The sequence below is a fragment of the Rhinolophus ferrumequinum genome, chromosome 17 (genome assembly GCF_004115265.2).
Source record: "Rhinolophus ferrumequinum isolate MPI-CBG mRhiFer1 chromosome 17, mRhiFer1_v1.p, whole genome shotgun sequence".
Taxonomy (NCBI): domain Eukaryota; kingdom Metazoa; phylum Chordata; class Mammalia; order Chiroptera; family Rhinolophidae; genus Rhinolophus; species Rhinolophus ferrumequinum.
The window spans coordinates 5,182,725-5,203,049 of NC_046300.1; the positions used below are offsets into that span (position 1 = coordinate 5,182,725).

The 20,325-nt window shown below is 52.4% G+C and overlaps 1 protein-coding gene across 2 annotated transcripts in view; it reads left to right on the plus strand.

The window, feature by feature from the left end:
* Positions 1-20,325, plus strand: part of POC1A (POC1 centriolar protein A) — a 66,458-nt gene that overhangs the window by 32,878 nt on the left and 13,255 nt on the right. For both annotated transcript variants that reach the window (XM_033131465.1, XM_033131464.1), the window contains one exon: positions 13,989-14,132. In XM_033131465.1, coding sequence (XP_032987356.1) covers positions 13,989-14,132 — 144 coding nt within the window. The remainder of the gene's footprint in view (positions 1-13,988; positions 14,133-20,325) is intronic.

Here is a 20,325-nt window from a genome sequence, read left to right on the forward strand (position 1 = left end):
TTAGCTGGGCTTCCCGGTGCTGTAGTGAGGAGACAGCCCTTTTCATGTAGGACGTCACTGCAGGAAGCCTGTGGCAGTGGCTCTCAGACCTCAGCTTGTACCAGAATCACCACAAGGGCTTGTCAAAACACAGCCTGCCCCATCCCCAGAGTGTCGGGCACGGTGAGGAATCTGCGCTTCTGACACGTGTCTAGGTGATGCTGACGCTGATGCCGCCATTCCAGGGAGCCACTCGGAGAGCCACCGGTCCACTGGAACACGGGCTGGCCCCTTGTGCCCATGGCATCCAGACCAGAGAGGGCGGGGGAAGAAGGGAGTCTGTCCACCTCGGGAAGTTTCTGCGGCTCATGAGGGCTACAGCTTGGGAGGGGCCCTCGGGGAATTGTAGTCTGCCTCTTCCAGAAGTGGTGTGGCCTGGGTTCTGACCTCAGTGCAGCGTTAAATGCGAGTGCTGCCCTATGGGCTTCGTAAACCCAAAGGCACCCCCTGGGCAGGCACAGGCATGGTTTTGTCTGCAGCCAAGGACGTCGGTCAGAGGGAGGATGGGCTTCAGTGCAGCGCCGTGTGGGCCCTGCTGGGCCTGTGCTCCTTCTCGGCTTCTGCCCCTTAGGGCGGCTGCGTCCAGTCACCTGTTTGTTTGTTTTTCCCTGCTTTTACTTTTTTTGGCATTTATTTGATGCTGAATTTACTCCCGGGCCGTAAGCTTTTGTTTCTTTAGTTTCTTCTGGGAGATAGATCTTTTTCTTCTGTGCAGCCTCCTCTTCTGGCTTAGGAACAATCTGCTCTTTCTCAGTGAAGATCCCCTCAGTGAGGCAGGGGGAGCTCGTGTGTGGGTTAACCCACCATGCGCTCTGTAAGTCCTGCGCTGTCTCTTGGGAGCTTTGCTCCCTGGCTGTGCTCAGTGACAGAGAATCCACATCTAAACCCTTAAGTTCAGCATTAGTCTCTGCATTTTTAAGCATGTGCAGCAAAAATTCTACACTCTCTTTGGGCTACTGACCCTGTGTCCAAACCCACTGTTTGTCCTGGGCACACCTCCCAACTCCACCATTGTAATGACAGAATGGCACACATTGCTTTTGTGACGTGACATCCTTTAGATACTTGGTGGTTTTTCGGATATGCATCCCCTTGATGCCCTGGGCAGTTTCACAAGTGTTCTTAAAATGAACACGGAGGTTTGAACTTCTCGATTTACATGATTTTGTGGGGTTCTCTGGGTCAAGTGAATAGCAAACCATTTTCTGAGGTCACCTCAGGCCACTTACAGGAAGAGCCCACAGGCCTTTTGCCCTGCAGATGCGGACGCCTCGGCCAGCTCCCACACTCCAGAGCCTGCTGGACCTTTAGAGAAGCCAATAGCTGAGCTGGAGGGGCCAGGTGCTTGTTGCTCAATATTTAAAGCCCCGGGTCCTCTTTGCAAAGCTTTTTGGGGTAGTGGCTCCAGGTACCACTGGGCTTCAGGACATACCCTGAAACCGTGGTGACAGCAGTAGTGGCAGAGGGGGGCTGTGGAATGGGGCAGAGCTGAGCTCCCTTTTCCGAGCTGCCCCTTGCAGGGGCTGCGGGAAGTTTCTTGCCACTGGAAAGTTCCCATCTATTCTACAGACAAGTTGAGCCCTATCCAGATGAGTGGCATGACTCAGGAAGGAAGGCCTGCCTCGTGACTTAAACCAGCAGGAGGCTTGGTTGCAGAACTCCAGGGTGGGCGTAGTAAGGTATCACAGTGTCATGGGGATGGGCAAACCTGACTCGAGTCCAGACGAAGCCTCGTGGCCTTCGTGTCCGGCTCCACGTGGATCGGGACACGCCTCAGGGCGCACACATACCTTTGAGAGCTCTGTTACCTCTTTCAAGGGCCTCAGAACTGTTTTGGGTTTTCCTTTTCCCCTGGCGGCCAAAAGGTGGGTTCAAGGCCAGTGGAGATTCCACAGTTGCACATGAGGAAATGAGCCCAAATCACAGGACAATGGGCAGTGTGTCCTGACATTGTGGGTCTTTACTACAAGGTTCCATGTCCTCTGGTCCCCAGCAGGGGCTGCCTGCCTCAGATTGCCTTTCATTTCAGCCCCGCGGCCACTGCTGTGACACTGCCATTTTGCTGACAGTGATGCAAGCATCTGCAGTCTGGTCTGATCATGCTGATAAGTCCCCTCTCCAACAGAGAGCCAGCAGTGGCCATGTATGCGGTGCAAAGCAGAGAGCGAGGGTCACTGGCCTCCAAGTCTTTCTCTTCCCTCCCTCCCTTCCTTCCTTCCTTCCTTCCTTCCTTCTTTTCTTTTCCATGCTACTTTTTCAAACCCAGAAAGCTGAAAATAGAAGAAATGATCCACAAGTGGAAATAGAGCCAGTTGCCTAACTCTGGCTCTGATTCTTGGGGCCATACTCCCTGTTCCCCAGCAGAGCGACACTCCTCCTGTCCAGATGGTGCCTCCTCCATGCAGTCTCCCCGGGTAGGGCAGCAGCTCGTGAAGTCTTCCCACTCCACCCACCCAGAGCACTCTGCCTGCTGAGGCAGCCCCTCTCTCCCGGAGTCAGTTATTCGCAGGCCTCATTTGTATCCCTGGAGGGTTGGGGTCTTGGCCTCCCGTGGGGCCTGCTTGTGTATGGAACACAAAATGGTCAGGGCGTCAGGGTTCAGTGGACATGTCTGTGGGCAGCATGGCTGGAGTGTGTGAGGCTAGATGCAGGCTCTGGCTCTTTCCTTTGAATTTTGGATGGTCCCAGGCTAAATAAAGGGAACTGCTTTCTGGCCTGCTTTGTCACTTTAGGGCGGTGACAGTGACTGGGCAATGGAGGGTAGTAGAGCCTGCACGCCTGGACGAGAAGTTTTACTTCTTTTCATTTTCCGTGGAGCAAAGCCCTCAGCAGCTTGTACCTTCCAGATTGGATGGCAGCATCGCCCGTGTGGTATAAACGTGTGAGATGATGCCATGTTTATGTTCCTACTGGTTACCATGGAAAAAATCAGAATAGACGGTTTCCATGGAGATTATCTTAAAATTAATTTCTTTGACAGTCCGGATGTTGCTGCAGGTTCACTGGATGCCCTCAGTGCCATCAAGCGCCTTTTGTGTGACCATGCCAAAGGCTGCTATGAGCGTTCGCGGATTCAGACTAAACTGCCTCCTGCGCCTGAAAACGCCAGGACAGCGAGTTGGGGACGCCGTACCTCAGTTTTCTCCTGGGGTCCCACTCGCCTGGCCTCAGCTCCACAGCCCATTTCCATCGCCTGGAAGCTTTTTATTATTATTATTATTGTTAAACAAAACAAAAAGTCTTTGTATTGTGGGAGTTTTCAAGTTAACACAGAAAGTAGAGAGAATAACATAACAAACCCGTGTGCTTGTCACCTCGCTTTGTCACTTTGCCAGTCTTCACTCATCTCCCCCCCACGTTTTTATAGAAGAGTTGGAGTATTTGTATTTCATCCTAGATATATTTTGCCCTAAGTGAAAACGTTTTTGGTTATATAACTGCAGTGCTCTTATCACATCCAACAAAAGTAATCATTCCTTAGTATCAAATGCCTAGTCCATAGTCACAGTTTTCCACATTGTCAAGAATGCAGTTTGATGCCTTCTGTTCAAATAAGGACGGGGGCTTCGAGAACACCCACGTCTCCCTCCCCACAGTGGCTCTGGTGTGGAGACTGTACAGCCTGGGTATAGAGCAGCAGCTGGGCTGGGGCACGAGGAGCATCCGGGCTTCTCTGTTCTCTGTCCACAGGGATAGTTGTGACTTGGGCCCCACCCAGGACACCCTTGTTCCACCCTGGAGTTGTATCTGACCCTGGGGCAGGTGGGCCAGCTACTGCCAGCTGTCCTGGGACAGGCATCCGCTGGGGGGCGCTGTCCCTCTTCACAGCCTTCAGGGGGAGGGAGGGACACGTCCTGTAACCTGAGTTCACAACAGCGGTGTGCAACTTCCTTTTCCAGGACAGGAGGTCCTGAGACCCCGTGGGATGCGGCCTCCCCGGCTCTGTCCCGACAGCATGCCTGTGAGGATTTGGCCCGTCTAAGGCCAGCCGCCTCTGCTGTGTAGGCGGAGCCAGTCGGTTACCCGTCTTGGCAGACTTTGCTCGTGTCCTGAGATGCTGCACAAAATATGAATTGCCAAGCTTGGGAGCAATGCCCGGGTGTGGTCCGTGCCTCTAACACTCTCCATTGAACTAAGTGCAAGGAGAGTTTAAAATAGCCAGCCTTTGTTCCCCGGGTTTTAAAAATTCAACTCCAGTAGTTACAATGAGCTGTCTTCAAGTGGATCTATAAATAAACTGCTACTGTTCCTCTTTGTCATGGAGAACTTCAGCGTCTTCCAGAGATGTCGCCCTATGGCTCGTCTTCATGAGACGCTTCTCATCTGTGGGGCAGCTGCAGCCACCCGCAAGCTGGACTGACACACGGAGTTTGTAATGACAGCAATGCGTTTCCTTTTAAAAAGCCACAGTCCCCCCAGATTAGCTACACAGGGAGAAATGGCGTTTTGCACTGGGGAGACCTGGCAGAGAGGCCGACGTCGCAGTGATGCAGTCAGCGTGATGGTGCCACACACACGCCTTCCTTGGTGGTCTTGTCCAAAATACGTAACCTCATTCCAATCATGAGAAAACATCAGGCTCCAATCAAGGGACACTTGACCACATACCTGATTAGTACTATTCGAAAGTGTCAAGGTCGTGAAGGGATGGGTGTGGGGGGGCGCGTTGCTGACAGATTGCAGGAGACTAAGGAGAAATAACTGAATGCAGTGTGAGCCCTGCATCGGATTCTGGGACATCAGGGTCCAAGGACGTTAGTAGGAAAATTGGTGCCAGTCCCGTGCTGTCCTTAGTTTCGTTACTGGCATCGTCCCAGTGTTGATTTCCTGGTGATCGTTGTTCTAATGGTTACATAAGGTGTTAACACTGGGGGAACCTGGGGGAGGGATAGATGGAAATTCTCTCTTCTATTTTTCACAACTTTTCTCTAAGTCTAAAATTAGTTCAAAGCACTTCAATTTTTTTTTTTTGTTTTTAATTTCCAGTCAACACTTGGGCTTTATCAGAAGCCTTGATCTCCGTCCCAGGGGGCCCCAGTTACGATGTTTGCTGTAGGAGGAGAGGTGTTTCTGTCTCTAGGTAGGGGGTAGGTAACCCTCGGGTACTCCGTGCCCAGCCAGGGGTGGGCCCTCAGACATGTTTGTGGAACTGAACTGAGCAAGGGCCAGCCCTCACGGAAGTGGGTGGTGTTCAGCGGGAATGCTCTCACAGAGAACGTCGGTCATGCACAAGCACCCTTCACCTTCATACACGTTCACACCAAAGCCAGCGGCAGTAACCAAGACCCGTACTCAGACTCAGCTGGCTTGCAAGAGCTTTGGCAAGACTGCTGAACAATTAGATGATTTTAAGAAACCAGAATTCCTCTTGGGTTCAGGGCTATGTTTAGAACTAGAAGTTTCCTCTCTTGTTGGACTCCAGGCCGGAACCCTAAATTATAGGGCAAACAAGACTGTAGTATATCTGTCCACAAATATATGTGGGGAATACAGGGCCAGTTTGGAGCTTTGAGTTGAGGAAACAGCCGTGCCTTTTTCCACTCGAGATGCTGGCGGTGAGGGTAAGCCCAAATGAGCTCTGCCCTGCTCCCTGCTCTCCTCCCGGGGCCGGGCTTAGCAAACAGGAGGTGGCTAGACAGGGACGCCTCTTAACTTTCCGTGAGGGCAAATTGCCAAAGCCAAAGGCCTGAGATGCAGACTAAGAAACGTCTGGCCGTGATCCCTACACCCTGACTTAGCAGGACGTGTATGCGATGAACGATTCAGCTGAAAAGATTTAACTGTATGTCCACTTCTTCCAGTTTTGTACTCAGCCCTGCTTCGGAAACAGTGACATGCTTTGGTGTTTTAAGTGGGGAGTGGCCAGAAGTGCTGCCCACCTGGGTCTACACAAGGAGGGTACCCGTGAGACAGCCCAGATCTTGGGCCTGGGTCACCTCCCTGTCCTCACTCTGGCTCAGACTCAAGCCGTGGACCAGTCTCTGGATGTTTTTGTCTGTTACAGAGTTTCCAGAGCAGGCCGGGCTGGGGTCAAGTTCCAATGTTAGAGATTAAAAGAAAAAGAGAAATTGCTGCCTTGAGCAGGTGTTAATCATTGACTGCCTCACTCACTGGAGGGGGATATTCTGTCAGGTCAGCTCACGACATCTTTACGGGAAAACTCCAGCCATTCCTGGCTGTTGGCCAGGTGTGTGCAGACCTTGCTCGCTCACGACTGGCAAGGTGTATGAAGATCCCTAAGCGGCTGAGGCCTGACATTCCATAGACTGGACAGCTGCTGCTTGGGAAACCCTTCCTGGGGACATCTGCTGACAATCGGGGAGACTGAGGCTTTGGGAACTGAGGCTTTGCACTGAAGTGTGACGCTGGCTTTCTGCATTTGGAAACTAATTTCCAGACCAGTGGTAGACCTCACGGGCCTCAGCTGGGTTCTTCAGCCTTGGGTTTTGCCCATTGGTGATGTCCCATGGAAAGGTGGTGATTTGCATCTTGAGCGCCACCGATGGGTGTTGTCAATTGCAAGGTCATGTGATGGGTAGTTTGGGCTCCCAGGAGCCTTTCAATTGTCACTGCATTTTTTAAAAGATCAGACTTACTAATGTATAAATAGTAACATTCACCATTTTAAAAAGTGAACCATTCTCTGAGTTTTGACAAACATGGAGTCATGTAATCCCGACGGTGAGCAAGGTACAGAATGACTCCATCATGCCCAAAAGTCCCCTGTGCCCCTTTGTGGTCAGTCCACTCCCTCCATCTCCAGACCCAGGCAACTACTGATCTGCTTTCTGTCACTGTAGACAGTTTGTGTTGTTCAGAATTTGATATAAATTGAATCATATAGTTACATATTCTTTTGCTCTGGTTTCTTTCACTCAGCCTAATTATTTTGAAAGTCACTCATGTTATGTATATCAATAGTTCATTCATCTCTAGCTGCATCGTACACCATCCAATGGATATACCACAATTTGTTTTCCTGCCTGTTGGTGAACATTTGGGTTATTTTCAATTTGGGGCTATTACAAATAAAGCTGCTGTTAACTTTCATGTACATATCTTTTTATTATTTACATTTTCATTTTCTTTGGGTGTAAATACGTAGGAGTTGAATGGAACATACAATATGTGCATATTTAGCCTTTTAAGCAACTGTCGAACTGTTTTCCAAAGTGGTTGTACCATCTTACAATCTCCCTAGCTGAATATGAGAGGTTGAGTTTCTCCACCTCCTCACCAGCACTTGGTGTGACCAGTCTTTAGAACTTTAGACCATTCTAAAGTTCTCATGGTGATTCTCATATCTCATGGTGATTCTAACTTGCATTTTCCTAATGGCTAATGATGTAGAGCATCTTTTTATGTATTTGTTTGCCATCTTTATATGTTCTTTGGCGAACAAATCTTTTGCCTATTTTCAAAAATTAGGTTGTCTTCTCACTGAGTTTGGAAAGTTCTAATATATTCTGGGTACAAGTCCTTTGCCAAATATGTGACTTGCAAATATTTTCTCCCAGTTTATGGTTTGTGTTTTTATCTTTTTAACAGTCTTTCAAAGAACAGATGTTTTGAATTTTGATGAAGTTCATTTTGTCAACTTTTTCTTTTATGGATCATGCTTTGAGTGTCATGTCTAAGAAATTTTTCCTAACCCGAGCTCACAAAGATTTCCTCCTGTACTTTAGAAGAAAAATGTATGCTGATATTATAGTTTTAGGTTTTACATTTAGATCTGTGATCCATTTTGAGTTATTAATACTTTTTATACATAGTGCGAGGTACGTACTGAAGTTCATTTCTTTGCATGTGGATATGCAATTGTTCCAGCAATTGTTGAAAAAAACTCTTGTCTACTAAGTTGTTTGTGTATCTGTGTTAAAAATTAATTGACCAGGTACCTGTGGGTGCGTTTCTGGACTCTGTCTGTTCCGTTGATCTACGTGCCTGTCCTTTCACCATCACCACACTGTCCTGAGTCTTCGAGTCCTCTAATGTTCTTTTTTTCAAAATGTTTTTGGCTTTTCTAGTTCCCTTGCCTTTCCATATAAATTTCAGAATCAGCTTTTTGATTCCTGTAGGTGATTTGGGAGAGAATTGACATCTTAAAACAATTGAGCCTCCAATACATTAACGTAATATCTCTCTTCATTGATATTGGTCTTTGATTTTTCTCATCAGTACATTGTAGTGTTCAGCAAATAGATTTTGTACATATGTTGTTTGATTTATATCTAAGCATTCTGTAGTGGGTTGAATGGTGCTCCCCCAAAATATGTGTCCATGCCCTAACCCCCGGAACCTGTGAATGTGACCTTATTTGGGGAAAAGGTCTTTGTCATTGTAATTAAGGATCTCAAGATGAGCTCATCCTGGATTATTGGGTTGACCCTGAATCCAATGGCAAGTGTCCTTGTAAGAGACACGCAGAAAAGAGACACCTGTGAAGATGGAGGCAGAGATCAGAGTTATGCAGCCACAAGCCAAGGAATTCTGGAGTCACCAGAAACTGGAAGAGGCGAAAAATGACTTTAGTGTCTCCAGAGGTGTGGCCCTGTTGACACCGTAATTTCAGACCTTTGGCCTCCAGAACTCTGAGAGAATAAATTTCTATTGTTTTAAGCCACTAAGTGTGACAACTTTTTAGAGTAGCCCTAGGGAACTAATAATACATTTAAGGTGTTCTGGTGATAATGAAAAGATAATGGCCAAGAATGTTCAAAAAATAATGAAAGGCATCAAACCACAGATCCAAGCTCAGAGAAATAACAAGTAGGCTAAAGAAAAACAACAAAACAAAAGCCCATGCAAATTATATTTAAGCTTCCGAAAACCAAAGATTAAAAGAAAATCTTGAAGACAGACAGAGAAGAGAGACACATATAGAGGCATCAAAGGTAGGAATTACAGAATTTTTCTCATATGAGACTACACAAGCCAGAAGACACTGAAGTTACATCTTCAAAGTATTCAAGGAAAAAACTCAACCCAGAATTCTATACCAAGCAAAAATATCTTTTAGAAATGGAGAAATAAAGACTCTTTCAGATAAGAGAATTTATTACCAGCAAACTTGCATTCTAAGAAATGTCTCATTTCTCCTTCTCGGATTCCAGTCATACATGCCTTAGACAATCTGACATCGCCCCACAGCTATGGACGCTCTGTTCTGTTCTTTTCCCAAGGATGCTTCAGTGTGAGGAATTGATCTATCTTTAAGGTCACTGAATTCTTTTCCTCCACTGAGTTGAGCCCGTCAAAGCCATTCTTCATATCTGTCACTGGGTTTCTTATTTCCAGCATTTCCATCGACTCTTATCATTTCTACCTCTCTGCGGAAATTCCCCACCTGTTCATGTGTGCTGTCCACATTTTCCAGTAGAACATTTGACATATTAAGCATAGTTATTTTAAATTATCTGATACTGCCCCTGTCTGAGCCATCTGAATCTGATTCTGCTGATTGCTTTGCCTCTCAACAGTGGGGTTTTTCCCCTTGCCTTTTTGTGTGTCTCATACTTTTTGATTCAATGCCAGACCTTACAGTTCGGACAGTGGAGGTTGAGGTAAATAGTGTCTTATCAGGAGTTGAGCTTAGTTTAGTTTTCCTGTGTACTTCAAGTGAGGTCTGGCTGTTGGAGGGTTTTTTCACTGTTCCTGTGCCACCCCCAGCTTTCGGCCTTCCCTAGGGGGTCTGCCCCTCAGAGTGTGTCTGTCTCCATGCTGTTGTCCCTCCCTCAGCTACAGGCTGCTGCTGCTTGTTACTTGGTACTTGCTAGCTGTGTTGGGGGTGGGGGGGTTCTGTGTTGCCCTGGCCCGGGTTCCATCTTAGGCCCTATGATCCTGGGTCTTGGAAGTCCTGCCCCTTCCTCAGCCATTGGAGAACTCAGTGATCTCAGCTCAGGATGGTTTCCTGCCTATCCCCCAAGGCCAGAGGGGTTTTATCTTTCTTTGCTCTTCCCCCCAAATTTAAGATTTTGTTCTGTAGGGGAGAAAGGTCCTGGTAGGCTTTATGCCTTTTCTGTGTCGACTCCCCTCTTCCAGGCCTGCACACCTCAAGGATGGTTTGCTCCCATCCACTGCCCTGCCCCCAGTCTTTCTCATGAAAGCCCCGTGGAGGTTTGTGGAGGAGAACCTGTGAGTGGGTGTCAACACCCCTTGTATCTGTGGCTCCCAGGTGTTCTTCATTCCCCCTCCACACTCAGCCTCTAGCCATTTGTTAAAGCTTATAACTCAGTTCTTCATACCCACTTGTAAGCACTCGGCGTCCTTTCTTCCATGCTTTGCCAAAGGTGAGCCGTGCTCACTTCCTGTTTTCCTTGGAGGAAGAGTCTGTCTTTCCTTAGATTTCAGGCTAGTTGTTTACTCTCTGATGTAAGAAAAGTTATGATTCTTGTTGATTGTCGGTCTTTTTCTTGTGAGGCTGGGTTTCATGCTTTCCCCAACTTTCTATATCCTGGGCCGAAGGAAGGCCCTTATCCATCCCTGCACCTTGATGATGAGAAAGTGAGATCACAGTCAATCCAGAGACCGGTCTAGAAGTTAACCCCCGATGGGTTGATTTCTTATCACAGGAAGACCTGCAAGCTTTTTTGTTTCATCTTTTTTAATGAAAATTTATGAGTTGGTTACCCATGTGTTTGAGTGGCTGAGATCAACCATAGATATTGACGCAGTTCCTGCAGTGTGTGAAGTGCTGAGCTCCTGGTGGCATGTGACAGGCTGGCAGCAACAGAAACTGAGGCAGGCAGAAACTAGTCATTGTGAGATCCCAGGACCCCACAGGGCGCCGGGGCGAGAGGGGACACCTAAGACCCCAGGTGAGATTTCCACGAAGTTAGATTCATCTATTCTGAGTTTCACCTTTTTCTCTCTTTTGATGTTAAGCTGTTTATATTTGGCAGAAATGAAAGTTGTCAACGTGGTGCAGCTCCGTGGGTTTGTGTGAGTAAGTTAATGTTGTTGTGATTTTACTCGTGATACGTCTGAGAACCACCAGGCAGCGCCCCCAGTACCCTTCGATGTTGGACAGACAGAACGCTCGTACGGTTTTCCCCTTAAACACTACTCTGGTTATTCCACCGCGGTCATTACTCAGCCCTAGGACATGTGTCTCTGCCATCATCTCTGTTTTGTTGCTTACTTGCCAAGCTCTCGGGGAAATGCCATGTCTCCAGAGTGCGGGAGTGCAGGTGACTGGCTGCAATGCTGTGTGGGGCAGGGCTGCTAGCGCTTGGTCTTGGGAAGGTTTCATTACCCAGGAATGTCACCGTGGTGGACTTGGCTCTTTGAGGTGGTGAGTGTTTGTGGAGGGCCTGCTCTGGGCCAGACAGGCGTTCCAGGGCAGGTGGGGTGGGGGACTGACGTAGAAAGTGTTAGACCCAGGAGCTGGGGGCCTCCATGGGGATGTAAGGGGATACAACTGCTGTACTTTGGGTTCAGATCCTGGCTCTGTCATTTCCTGGGTGACCTAGAACAAGTTACTTAACCTCCCTGAGCCTGCTTCCCTATCTGAAAGATAAGGTCAAGGATGCCTGCTGGGAAGGGCCATTGCAAGGCTTAAATGAAGTGACATGTGTAAAACATTGGCACATAGGTTACAAGTCAACAGCAGCGAATATCTCTTTCTGTGCTGGACTCACAGCGTGTTGAGTGTTGTCATGTGTGCTGATGGGAATAGACAAAGCAGCTGACAAGGGCCTCATCCTGGTGGTGAAGTAAGACAGGGACCAAATGGCGTGGCCAGAGGCATAGGCCAGCAGCAGGACCCTGGACTTGTGCATGAGGCTTGAGGCTGGGCACCTTCCCACAGTCGCTTCTCGTCTGAGCCTCAGTTTTCTTTGTTGTAAAATGGACACAGCCCGTGGAAGCTGGGAATAGATGGGAAAACATGGTGGTTCCATGACTTCTCTTCCAAAGGCCACCTCCCTGGCTCGGGCACGCATCTGCTGTCCTCAGTGTTCACGTACCTCCCCACCACACCCATCGTCACTGTCCTTCAGAGGCTCAGCTTGGCACAGTTGCGGGGCTATTCTAAAGAAACAGAATTTCCACTCCCTCCTCCCGGTTGGGCCACTCCCGGAAGATGTCGGCTGTGGGGTATCGGTGCCCGGCTCCCCCCTTCCTGTGGGCCCTTCCTGAGGGAGCCGTTGGGGACTCGGTGTGCAGAGGAACGGCATGCAAAGGAATTGGGGTCCTCCAGAACAGTGGGCTCAGGACTGGGAACGTGTCTGAGGAAAGGCTTGCTGGTGATTTTAGATAAGCGCTTCTCACAGCCCAGCCCTTTGAAGGGCAGGCTGAGTCAGTCATCACCCCCATTTTACAGATGAGGAAGTGGAGGCCCAGAGAGGTTCAGCCTCTTTCTTGCCCACGGCCTCTTCGCCCGTCAGTGGTGGAGCTCGGATGTCCGCCAACGCACTGCTTTCCCCACAGCACTCGGCTGTGTCTCCGAGAGGACCTCCTCAGGCCAAGGGCCACCGCGGTGAGGTGAAGGTGGGCCGAGCCTTCTGAAATGCTTCCTTTTGGCATTGAGATCGGAACTGCACTGATTCCTGGAGGGCGGGAGGAGCCCAGCTCTGGTGGGCCGAGGCCTTCCCAGGTGGCCACGGCGCCACAGCACATGTGCCAATGGTGGCCGTGTGGGAATGTGCTGCTCCATTCTCAAGAATACCCTCTCCCCAGGTCTCACGTCCAAGTTCTCTTTAATCGCCAGGGCCTGCATTTTCCCAAGTTCAGATCAACGTGCACCTGAGAGTTTATCTGTGCGATCAGAACACTTTTGTCATAAAGAAAACCGTGCGGTCACCTCAGCTCTGTGGTGCATGGGTAGTCGGTGAGCTCTGAGCCCAGCAATGTCCTGGCTTTACCTGCGACGGGTGATGATTGCGGGCAGGACACAGCAACAAGGACACAGACATGTGGGCGGGCGGGCGGCGTTGGGTTCTCCTGCTCAGGTGTCCTGGCCCTGAGGTGCGGGGCAGGGGTGGGGCAGGCCCACGTGTGCAGGAGCAGAGAGGAGCTTCTGACTAGGGTTGCCAAGTGAGTGGAGGACAGGCTGCTCGGGGCAGAGGGAATGAGAGGTGCATGAGGGCCTTCCCAGCGGACAGGACCACAGGGAGCTGCAGAAGGGGGCAGGCCCAGCACAGGGTGCCTTGTCCAGGGCTGGAGTTTTCTCCTGAAGGCGGTGGCGAGCCCTGGAGGACTGATGAAGCCGAGAGTGGCATGGTAACCTTTGGAATGTCCGTGAGTGAGCTTGTGGTTTATAGCCCAGTCTGGCTTCACTGACGGGTTCCTGGGGCTGTGGGGCCGGCCAGGAGTGTGGGCCTCACCAAGCTCGTCGTTCCCACAGAGAGTAAGTGCACAGAGGACCTGTCCGTTCCCGGGCCAAAACTGGGGCATCTGCCGGCCATGTCCTCAGGATGCTGGTGCTTCCTGGGGCAGGAGAAGCTCTCGTCTGTGAGCAGAACGGAGCCTGAGTTTTGGGGGACACATGGACTGGAATGAATCCCCTTAGGAAATCACTAGTTCTCGGTGGGGTGGGTGCTGGGGGAGTGGTTGCTGTATTTGGGAACGGGAAGATCTTAGGCAGAAACGCTGAGCCCCTCACGTTCCCTGGAGTCTTGTCTAGGCAGCCCGGGGCCTCCAGGAGCTGGCCAGAGGGCACTGTCTGGCCCATCTGCTCCTCCCTCCAGGCCTCTCCAGCCCAACTGCCAGGTGCTCTGATTCCACTCTTTACTCATAGCCTCTGCTCAGAAAACAAGGCCTGACGGAGGGTGTGCGGCCCGGCTGTGGGAGTCCCGGCACACGGCTGTTGCTCACCAGCATTTGGAGCTTGTTTTCTCGAGTTTGCTGGTGGTTTTCCACTTGCTCCTTCAGCAGGGCCGTTCCTCTGTCAGGGTTTCCTTGAGCACTCAATTAAGATTGAAGGCTGTCTTTCCTTCCATTGTCTTTAGCCAGAGGTGGATTTCCCCGTCCCAGCAGACAGAGACAGGACTCAGGAGTCAGTGCGGAGCCGGCCCCAGGAGCCCATAAGCGTGCCCCAGACACTGACCAGCACGCTGGAGCACATCGTGAGCCAGCTGGACGTCCTTACCCAGGTAGGTGTGATGCAAGTTTGCCATTGTCTGCACTTGGCCTGCCATTGGCTGCACTTGGCCTGCCATTGGGACCATCTGAGGTTGGCCAGCAGGTGCTGTTTTTAAAAACATAATGGACCTGTTTTCCATCCCAAGTTAGTGAAATGGCAGTGCCTGCCCTGGGATCCTGGCTCTCAGGGCTATCCAAGCCTTGGCCAAGCCACTGGACCCCAGACCACCAGTTCTGGATCCTGCCGGGGTGTGCCCATGCAAGGGTGGCCTGGGCCACAGCAGCACATTGAAAGAAACACTGTCCATTCATCCCACTCTTCACTGGGTGGGCACTCCAGGGACGGGAATCAAGGCGTCCAGGAGCCCAGGCTCTGGGTCTGAGCTGTCACTGCGTATCCTCTGAGTGACCTGGAGAGACGCCCTGGGCTCTCCAAGCTCTGGTGTGTTTGTAATGTGCAGGTCGTGGGCTCCTCCTTTCACCATCATGGTGAGGATTAAAGGAGGTGAAGCTGTGGGAAGTGTTGGCCTGTGCCTGGCCCTCGGGAGCTGGGGTGCTGACCGCTCTCCTGAGACAGACGTGGGCCCACCCTGTGGAGCGTGCGTGCTCAGACCTCAGACTTAGGGGTGCAGCAGGGTCAGTAAGAGCAAAATGCCCTGACGTGCGGTGGCAGCAAGCGCTGCGGGGGTGCCAGCGGGCATCTCCTGGGATGGGAGCGCGGTGCTGACAGAGGGAGTGATCTGCCTGCGGGTCTGGAGGAGGCCCTGGGCACATCCAGGCCACAGGCACAGCCCAGCGTGGCTGGCGTGGGGCATGAAGGTGGGACAAGGCAGGATTTAAAGGTCCTCAGGCCCCTTCCCTCCTTGGCTCTGGGTGCAGACCCCCCTCTCCTGGGGCAGCTCGGGTAAAGTGAGAGTGAAGGAGGGACGCAAAGGACGCTTGCGTCTGGCAGAAATGGAGACGCCGTGGTGTGGCGTCATGGGCCTGGGGCTCAGGGAGAAAAGCCCCTGCACCTTGTGTCATGTGGTCCACGTGTGTCACAGCATCCCAGCTGGGACTGCGCCCCTTGGACCCACTGAGGAAAGGGCATTGGAAGGGAAAGGTCTGGCATCGGTGACGGGGATGGTGGCTACGGGCACATGGTGCAGATGTTCCTGAAAGCCTGTTACCTCTTGAGAAGAAGGCCTGTGCCGAGAGAGATGTGAGCAGCATGCAAAGACTTAAAACTGTCCCCACCTCACACGCGGCAGAAGCTGCCACACCCACCTCATGCCTTCAGCTCCTCAAGTGGGAGATCGGGGGCGGGGGGGGGATCAATTAGAACTTTATAGGATAAAACTGGAAATTAAGTCTGAGAAAATGGTTAAAAATAGCGTCATTGGATCCAGAGGCGTAGAACACTAAAAGCACTTTGTGTCAGTGTTTTTGGGGTGCACGTGGAGGGTTGGTTATGTGTTAGCAGTTAGGAGCACGACAGTAACTTTGTAAGAAACTAGTATCACAGCCAGTAAGTGAAGGCTGGCCTGTGGCCGGGGTCCGGATGACTCGGTGGCACCCTGTGCAGACCCACTTGCCACTCCACCCACCTGCTGCCCAACCCGTCACCAGCCACCTGCTGTGCCCAGCAGGGTGCGTTCTTGAATGCCAAAGTGCTATGGACTCTGGGCTTTTTGAGTTCCAAGCCTGGGTTCCACAGCTGAAGCCCCCGGTGAGGCCTTAGAGTGCAGCCCGTTTGCAGAGCAGGGGGCCGTGCATTGGTGCTGACCCTCGGTGGCCAGCCATTTTCCAGGCCCACCACCTCTTGGAGTTGGGGCTCTAGCTGGAGTGCTCCAGCCACAGCCAGAGCTGTCCCCACTGGGGTTGGTCCCCACCCCTTGGGACAGCCGGGCTGAGGGCAGCCCCCTCTCTGGAGGCTCCCCTGAGGCCTGGAGCTGGGCGCCCACCACCGTCCTTCTCCTGTGTGGGTAGCTCAGCCGGGCCCTGAACCTCCATGGTCTGTGGCTGTCGGCCTCGGATGCCGTCCCCTCAGTGGGTGTTCCTCACTACTCTGACGTGCCCCCGTGCTCTGGAGGGGTGGGTGTCTCAGCCACCTCAGCACCAACTTCTTCAAAGCTGCCCATCGGAATCACGCTCTCCTCCCCTCTCGCTGCCCCTTCCCTCCCCGACAAGGCAGTTTACTTAAGAGTGGCCTCTGCCTTCCTTGGGCCCGCCCTCCTGCAGAACACCCTTTCATGGGGGCTGCAGTGGGCAGTGGCAGGATGTTTACTGGGTAAGGCACAGAGCCTCTGGCCCCTGGGAGACATGAGTGGGGCACCACAGACATTTCAGGGGCTCACGGTCCTCAGAGCCTGCCCTCCTGCTCAACAGGCTGGGTGTGGCCCAGTGATCGAGTCCTCCTCTCTGGAGGTTTGTGGCCCATTTGCCACCAGGCTGAAGACCAGGGACCCAGTCTCAGTGCTGTCCAGGGGCACCTCTGGACAACGCGAAGGCCCGGGGGTCAGGCAGCTACGCGATGCCCTGGAGGGATGGGGCTCAGAGCTTGTTTGGGTGCAAATCCCAGCTTTCCCAGTGCCTAGCTCAGTGAACTTGGGCAAGTCACTTTACCTGTGCCTCACTTTCCAAATCTGGAACACAGAGCTGTTACTAGCACCTGCTTCATGCGGCTCTTGTGAAGATTAGAAGTGCCAGCCTGTGTGAAGCCCATTGGACGGTGTCCAGCAATGCCTTGTCATTATTCAGGGCCTGGCTGTGGGGGAGGGTCTTCACGAGGGCACCAGAAATGGCACCTCCAGCGCCCACTGCGTCCCTGCCAGGGAGAGCCAGTCTTCAGCCCTCACAATGGTGGTGGGTTCCCGCCATGCACACATATTTGTTCAGCGCTCTCTGTGTATGGGGCTCTGTGCGGGACCCAGTCCCACTCTCAGGAAGGTCCCAGCACTGCCTGCTGATGTCAGGCAGGCGTCCGAGGAGGGGCTGGCAGGGGACAGCTGGGAATAGCATGCCAGGTGGGAGTCCAGCGGCCAAGTCAAGAGGGCCATGGGTCCTGTGTGTGTGGGGGGGGGGGGTAACAGCAGCAGCACAGGAGTTTGTGCCTCTGACGGGACCACTGAGCAGGGCGGAGTTAGGGCCTGACGCATGCTGAGGGTCTGGGGTGGAGTGGAGCTAGGGACACAGAGAGGCTGGGACGTGGGCCGGGGGCAGAGCCATTATGGTCCTATCCCCAGGATGTGACTTCTGCAGCTGCCCTGGCTTGGGATCAGCTTGGAGCCAGGTTTCACTGCAGGAGGGTCAAAGGGGGTAATTAGATGGGCAGGACTGCAGCTGCGAGGCTCCTGGCCCCCCAAGCAAGTGACTGAGGTGGCTTCTGCTAGCCCTCCCGGCCCAGAATCCTCTCAGACCCCAAGGAAACCACACTGCCCTTGGGGCGTGTGCAGCATCTGAAACCCAGACCTTTAACTCCCGAATTGGGGTTGTGCTATTTTGTTTTGGGGAGAACACCTTTTTTATAAAGTGCATACGTTATTTTTCAAAAATGTATGTATTTGGGGAAATAGACTTCGCCTGTCCCCCAAGCAGGTGCGCCCCTGGGGCTGTGCGGCCTGGCAGGTGCTCCTTCAGATGGAAAGTCCTCAGAGTGTGGGGATCACGTCCTCTTCATAATTTCCCTCCTCCTGATGTTTGTCTGAGGCCTGCAGTTTTCCGAAGGCTTTACTGCAGAGCCCCAGGTTATCCTCCCGCCTGGTGGCCAGCAGCTAGCATCCCGCCACATGTAGGGAGGCGTCTGTAACAGCTGTTGTGCAGGACCAGCCCCGGGGGCTACTTGGTCTGGGCTTCCTCAGGATGCCAGGCAATCCTGAGCTCGACCCAGCACAGGTCAGACCTTCCCCAGCTCCCCTTACTGAACAGTTTTGGTGTAGTCGGGGAAGGGGTGGCTTCATCAAGAAGTTGATCTGCAAACCAAACCTGACCTTCCTGAAAGTTAAGGCCAGAAGACCTTGCTCCCTGCTCTGTGATCAGAGAGTCCGCAGGCCAGGCCCCTGAGGTCGCCGGCCAGAGAGCACACCCCCTTGCCCTGGCCCTTCTTTGTGTGGGAGAGACCCCTCCTTAACCCCTGTGAGGTTGCTGTTTGGGGCTCCACTGGTCCCTCCACTGAGTTCCTCGGGACCCTGATCCCAGCCAGACGCCATGTTCTGAGCAGCCCGGGTTCATCTAGTCTATGTGTCCTTAGCAGTTATGGGGAGCAGAGGTCCCTCCTGGGTTTCAGGCAGCCCAGTGAGCCATCGGCCCTCCCCCTCTGGAGAGAACCTGGGCTGCTCAGAACATGGTGTCTGCCCTCCTGGATTTGAGGGCCAAGTCCACCATTTATCACCTAGGTGACCTTGGGCAGGTGACGCTGCTCCCCAGAGCCTCAGTTTCCTCCTCTGCTAAGTGATAACAGTCTAGCCCTGCCTGGATGACCCAATGTGCTAGACTGGTGCCGGCTGTTTTGTCCATGTTTTCCAAGGGGCAGTGTGGCCAGGTGACCCTGCTGTAGTGACAGAAGTGGACATTCCATAGGCCTGTAACTGCTGGACTCGAGTCCCAGGAGTGCTTTTGAGCCACCAGTGAAACACTAGTGGTCTGGCTGGACAATAGGATGAGAGGGGGAGAAAGGACAGGTCTTTCTCCGGGTCCAGGAAGGAGGAGGGTCCAGGAGTGAGGGGGACTGGGGTGCACTGGCGGTTGTTGAAAATTGGGGATGAGTCATGGGGCCCATTAGATGGGAGCCCTGAACCTGGACCCAGGCATCAGGGGCCAAGCTCTTCAAAAGATGTGTACTCTTTATTTATTATTATTGGGGAAGGGGAACAGGACGTTATTGGGGAACAGTTTGTACTTCCGGGACTTTTCCAAGTCAAGTTGTTGTCCTTTCAGTCTTAGTTGTGGAGGGTGCAGCTCATCTCTAGGTCCAATTGCCTGTTTCTAGTTGCAGGGGGCGCAGCCCACCATCCCTTGCAGGAGTTGAACCAGCAACCTTGTGGTTGAGAGCCCACGCTCCAACCAACTGAGCCATCCAGGAGGCAGCTCAGCTCAAGGTGCCGTGTTCAATTTTAGTTGCAGGGGGCAGAGCCCACCATCCCTTGCGGGACTCAAGGAATCGAACTGGCAACCTTGTGGTTGAGAGCCCACTGGCCCATGTGGGAATCGAACTGGCAGCCTTCGGAGTTAGGAGCACGGAGCTCTAACTGCCTGAGCCACCAGGCTGGCCCAAAAGATGTATACGTCTTGTGACAGCTGTTCTTTGAGTCGAGATATCATAATGGTCGTGGGGGAAAATGTATTTCCTAATGATGGAATTTAGCTTTGTCTTGAGGAGACATTTTGCTCCTCAGAACCCCTCCTGGGAGTTCTCAGGAACTACTAGGACTGGGCGGGGAGAGGCCGTGCCACAGCCAGCACTCCTGCATGAGCTCACCTCCCACACTGGCTGCCTCCGCTTCCTTCAAGACCCCTAAGTGACGGGTTCAGGTGACGTCTGGGAGGTGCAGAGCCCTGGGTCTTCCTCAAGGTCGAGGGGTGGGGCGCGGAGTCCAGGACAGGACCCAGGAGCTGCAGGGAGGGGCTGGGCCCACCAGTAGCTTGGTGGTTTTGCCTCCGAAGCCCACAGCAAAGTTATTTTTGACTCCAGTTTCATTCACGTCTTGCTGCTTTTTAAAAATACCAAGCCATGAAATTCCTGCTCCAGCCATGTTGTTTTATGGCACCCACGCTTCAGGCTGCACAGCGATGCCGTGATGTCACATTCAGGTTCCTGGGACTTGCCGGGGGGCGCTGGGCTCCTGAACTGGACCGTACGAACCGTGGGAAGCAGGCGGGGCAGGCCCCCCTAGCCCTGCCAGTTTGGGTCTCTGGCGTTTGAGTTTGTTAAATGTCCAGGTTGTTGTAACTGCTGACCTAACAGAACACGGCTAAGGATTTTTGCCTGTTTGCTTTGGGGAGTTGGGGAGAATGGCCCCATTCACTTCAAGACACCTGGACCCCTGCGCCCCACCACAGTCCTGACAGTTCCCTGTTTGATGGGCTGCTCAGCTGTGGCGTCTGGTTACATGCTGGTGGAGAAGGTGGGGACCCTGGGCCCGCCCTCACATGGGCTGAGCTGCCTGATAACCCTCGGGAGCTCTCTTTCCTGGGTAGACCAGCTGTTGTTTGTGGAAACAGACTCCA